The 4,842-nt window shown below is 43.9% G+C and overlaps 1 protein-coding gene across 1 annotated transcript in view; it reads left to right on the plus strand.

Moving 5' to 3' along the window:
* RASSF6 (Ras association domain family member 6) overlaps positions 1 to 4,842 on the plus strand; it is a 44,108-nt gene that overhangs the window by 24,282 nt on the left and 14,984 nt on the right. The window contains exon 4 of the mRNA XM_023513419.1: positions 1,125 to 1,267. Within this exon, the coding sequence (XP_023369187.1) occupies positions 1,125 to 1,267 (143 nt within the window). The remainder of the gene's footprint in view (positions 1 to 1,124; positions 1,268 to 4,842) is intronic.

Raw genomic sequence — 4,842 nt, forward strand, 5'->3', positions numbered from 1 at the left:
GTTTTTGCATTCTTTCCAAAAATCGGGACTTTTTAAAAACGCCGCGGGGCGCGGGACAAATTGTTAAAAATCAAGACTGTCCCGCCAAAGGCGGGACGTCTGGTCACCTTAGGTTATCGTGAAGTCCATGCTCCAGAAGGGAAGCTGAGGCAGGAGAGTGGTCAGCAACTTGCCCAAAGCCACACAGCAGGAAGGGGCAGGGCCAGGGCTTGAACACAGTCCAGCTGCTCCCGGTGTCTAGAACTTTCCTTGTGCTCTCAAAGGAGAAGTGAGTTACTTAGAGGTTTTCTAGCAGCTGATTTTCATAATAGTGGTTACAGATGCTGTGACAGTAGGTAGATGATTGGCGTGTGACTCTTCTTAGTTGCTACACTTTCCCAAGTTTCTGTAACAGCAACACATTACTTTATATTTTACACCATATCAAATAACGTAAGGACGGTAAACCCCATAGGAATGTGCTTTAGTTGTGATGCGCGTATTCCCTATGGCCACAGAGTAAGCCAGGGTTCCGTCCACGTTGGCTAATATTTCTTTCTTTGCATCATGTTCCTTCTTTTATTATAGTATTTCTAATTTAAAATAAATTCTTCAAATGCTCTTGATTTTACAAAAATATTTTCAGAAGGCTTTGTGTTTACAGTGTTTTTGTAACCTACCTTATTTTACTTTTCCTCATAACTTTGAGACTTAGATTTTTTCTGTTCAGAAACAAGGAAACAACTGCTAAGTCTCTCAATAGCTGTTTCTTCTGATTTCTAGTTGAGTATAGTTTTAAAATTTGCTTTGATTTTAAATTAAACCAAATTATAGAATTAAAATTTTGTTTAATCGAAGAATCAGAGTTGAGAAAACATTTTAACATACTGTGCCTGTGGTGTATAGGTCATGGTCATTATAATTTACTTTGCTGGGCATAGCTGTTTTCAAAAATAGAGGAATGTTTTAAAAATAGAATTTATTTTAGATAAATTTTGAGAAGCCAAATAATTCACCTCTGGATTTTTTTTTTTACTTATTGATATTCCTTTAAGACTTAAGTTCTACATCTTCAGTTAAAACGTTTATTTACCTTTTATAAATAATAGAGAGGCACTTTGGGGGACTGTTGTTTTCTTCCTTAGACTGAAGATGGCAAACTAATTGTGGAAGGAATGCTGGACATTTTCTGGGGAGTAAAGCGGCCTATACAGCTGAGAATACAGGATGAGAAGCAAATCCCGGCCTTTACGATGCTGAAGGCACCAGACTTCTTTTCCAGCAAAGGGTAAGCCGTCACCTGTGCTTTTAATCCATTAGAAGACGACTTTCCTCTCTACTTTCCTTATACACACTCAGAAAGAGGGATGCTTAATGTTCATCCACAATGTTCATCCACAATCTCATTTAATCCCCCAGCATCTCCATGAAGAAGGTGTTCTGAAACCAGGGTTCCTTAAAGCAAGGTAATGTGTACAAGATCCCAAATTACCACGTGGCAGGACTGGACTGGATCTGCCTCGTCCCACACCCTGAAGAGCCTGTACCATGGTCCCTCAGCCCTTCCCGTCTCTACTGGGAACTGCACCTGTTCATGGCAGAGATGATGTAAGGGCAGGATTTGCTTAGCCCTGGCCCACACTCCCCAAAAATGTACAGTTTAGAGGGGGTAACATTTAATTTTCTCCTCTCCTTGGAACAAAGGGCTCTTACTTAATTAAGGTCTATCTGATCACCCTGATTCTGTTCAGCAGATCACCACAAAGTACGTTTGAAGTTAAATAAACACACAAAACAGCTCCCTGTGTGGGGTATGCAACTGTGCTACCCCATTTGCACTCATTTCTTCATTACGTCTTACAATTTCTAGAAAAATTAATACATGTTCACAGTAAGAATTATACTTAAAAAATTCCTTCCTTCCTCCCTTCCTCCCTCCTCCCTTCCTTACTTCCTTCCTCCCTTCCTCCCTTTTCCCTTCCTCCCTTCCCTCCCCACCTCCCTCCCTGCCTCCCTGCCTCCCCCAGCCCTCCCTCCCTTTCTCCTCTCCTTTTAGTCCTTGCCTTTCCATCTCACCTCCCCTTTCTGTGTATGTTGAGATACCAAGGCTTGACTTCCCACCATTCCTCCTCCCTTTCACTATTAGATGACTTGGAGCTCTGTCAGAGGGGAGGATGGAGAAAGAGCTGCCAGGACAATCGTCTCTCTCTGATCTTGGACAACAACTAAGGAAAACAGGATCTCACCTTTAGGGAAGTCTGTTTTTCCTTTGGACAAAATATTTAAGCTCCACCGTGATTTTCGCCTTGCCAGTATTTCCAAGTGCCATGTTTCCCCAGTGCTAAACATCCTGACATCCTCTACACGTATCCTGCAGTTTCCTCCTTTCCTGACTCTCTGTTGGGAGGTCACTGGCTTTTCGACACCCATTTTCTGCCTCTTTTCTATAGGTCAGGTAACATTTCTCCAGAAAGCCATTTCTGACCCTTCAGTCTATACCGGGTGCCCTGACAACTTATCACGTCCAGCAAGCAGTCAGCTGTGTTTCTATGCACCTGTCACCCTCTGCACTGTGAGTGTCCCGATGGCAGGGAGCACACCTTATTCTGTGTGTGTCCCAGTGCCCGCAGTGTGCTCAGCACCAAAAGGGCCTTCAAATTCTACTATCATGGAGTGAAGCCCCCAGAAGCCTGCAGATAAATTGCATCTGCTTTGTGGGGTCTGTCTACCTGTCTACTCGTCCCCGTGCAGGCTAACAGTGACCATGAGCTTGGGTCCCGGGCTCAGGGAAGAGCAGAGGGCAGGCCGCAGCTGCAGGCCACCTGAGGAGGCCCCGTGTCCCTCACTGCAGGTACCAGGAGACAGAGGGGCTGATGGGTCTATGTCAGTAGAGGCAGCATCTAAAAGGAGAAATTACCAAGGGCCCTACTTTTAGAAAACCGTACAAAATGTGAATGAAAATTAGCTGTTCTCTTTCATATTCCCGGAGCACTCATCACAGTCTCCCTGAGCAGCCTGCTCTTTCTGATGGGTTTTAATTTCTCGATTCGGGACAGTGGAGTGAGTGTGGAGCAGGAGAGGGAGGAGTCAAAGGTGGGATGAGGCGCCTCTCATACCACATTAACCATCATTATTCTGAGGCTATCTCAAGAGGTATTTAAGTTGTATTTTATTTTTAATTCATAAATGATATTACATATTTATGAGATATGTGGTGTTTTTATACATGTCTACATCATGGAATGAGTGGGACAGGCAAAATGGCATATCCGTCCCCTCAAACTTCTCTATGGTGAAAACATAAAAAATTTCTCTTTTAACTATTTTGAGATATATAATCTATTATTATCAACAGAGGTGCTTTTTAGTTTCTCAATTTTAAACACTTGCTCCCAGCAATTCTAAATTTTTGAATGAGCTTCAAGAACCCAAGCGGACAAGATAATATAGATGCCTGTCCGTACGCTGCAGGGATTATAAAGTAGCAGTCTCGTGAGGCCGTCCACAGCAGCCAGTCACACTTGCATTGCTTATTAGAACATTGCTGGGAAGCAAAGGGGAAAGATCTCCTTTTGTTTAGAGTTAGTGGAGGAAAAAGTTAACCTAGAACATTTCATCAGGTTGTCCTTTACCAGAGTGACAAGACTTACTAGGGGGACATTTGAAGTGCACCCGTGCAGCATATCCAGGGGGCAAGAGGGGCAGAAAAAGGTCCCCTTCTACATACATGCAGATTCCCACACACAGAGAGCAACAGTAGATGCTGCTGTGATTCATTAGCTAAGACCAGCTGGACACTCGGGCAGGCAGGTGCCGCCTCATCTGGAGTGACTTTCCCTGGCCTCTGGCTCTCTAATGGGTGCTCAGCCACCTAAGGGCCCTTTCTTCCTTTCAATTCAACCCTAGTCACCCTACTCTTGTTGCCCCTTGGATAACACTGAAATTCTGAGCCTCATGTTAAACTGGGTGTGAAGAAGTTGGCTTTCCCTCATTCTCAGACTTCTCCTGAATTCCTCTTCCCATACTGTGGGTAGAACCTACATCTCTGCTCTCCCAGGCCCCCAGATTCGATGTCCTCAGTGGGTAGCACAAAGCAAATGACATGGAAGTCACACACTCTGCTGCAGGAAGAGCTGCGAGCCTTGGTGTCTTTCTGCTCACCCTCGGAGAGAATCAACAGTCTCGCCATGCTGCTTATTTTAATTATGTTTGAGGAAATATCAGCTTGATGGGAATGACTTAAAATAAATGGGGCTTAAAAATAAATCAGTGTGCTTGAGGTCTGACTACTTGTTATCCTTTATGACAAGGATTTTTTTTCTTTTTTTTGAGACAGAGTTTCACTTGGGTAAAGTGCTGTGGTGTCATAGCTCACAGCAACCTCAGACTCTTTGGCTTAAGGTATCCTCCTGCCCCAGCCTCCCAAGTAGCTGGGACCACAAGTGCTCGCCACTCTGCCTGGCTAGTTTTTCTATTTTTGGTAGAGACACAGTCTTGCTCTTGTTCAGGCTGGTCTTGAGCTCCTGAGTTCAAGCGATCCACCTGCCTCACCCTCCCAGAGTGCTGGGATTACTGGTGAGACACCACATGTGGCCTTAGGGGAAAGATTCTATGGGCAGTACTCTGATCTCTCATATCAGGTCCAAGTGTTTTAGACATTTTTCATTAATAAAAAGAAAATGGCAGCCTTATTATGGTTATATTTCATACACTATTTTTTAATTCCTCTTTGTATTACCTTTCCAAAGTCAGACTTTGCATACTTTAGACAAGTTCCGGCAGAATCCTGTAAGCAGCAGAAACTGGATGGGTGCACGTTTGAATAATGTCAATAGTGAGTGAGGCTTTGTTCATACAGCACAG

Source organism: Otolemur garnettii, unplaced genomic scaffold (genome assembly GCF_000181295.1).
Source record: "Otolemur garnettii isolate 467f Iridium unplaced genomic scaffold, OtoGar3 scaffold00039, whole genome shotgun sequence".
NCBI lineage: Eukaryota > Metazoa > Chordata > Mammalia > Primates > Galagidae > Otolemur > Otolemur garnettii.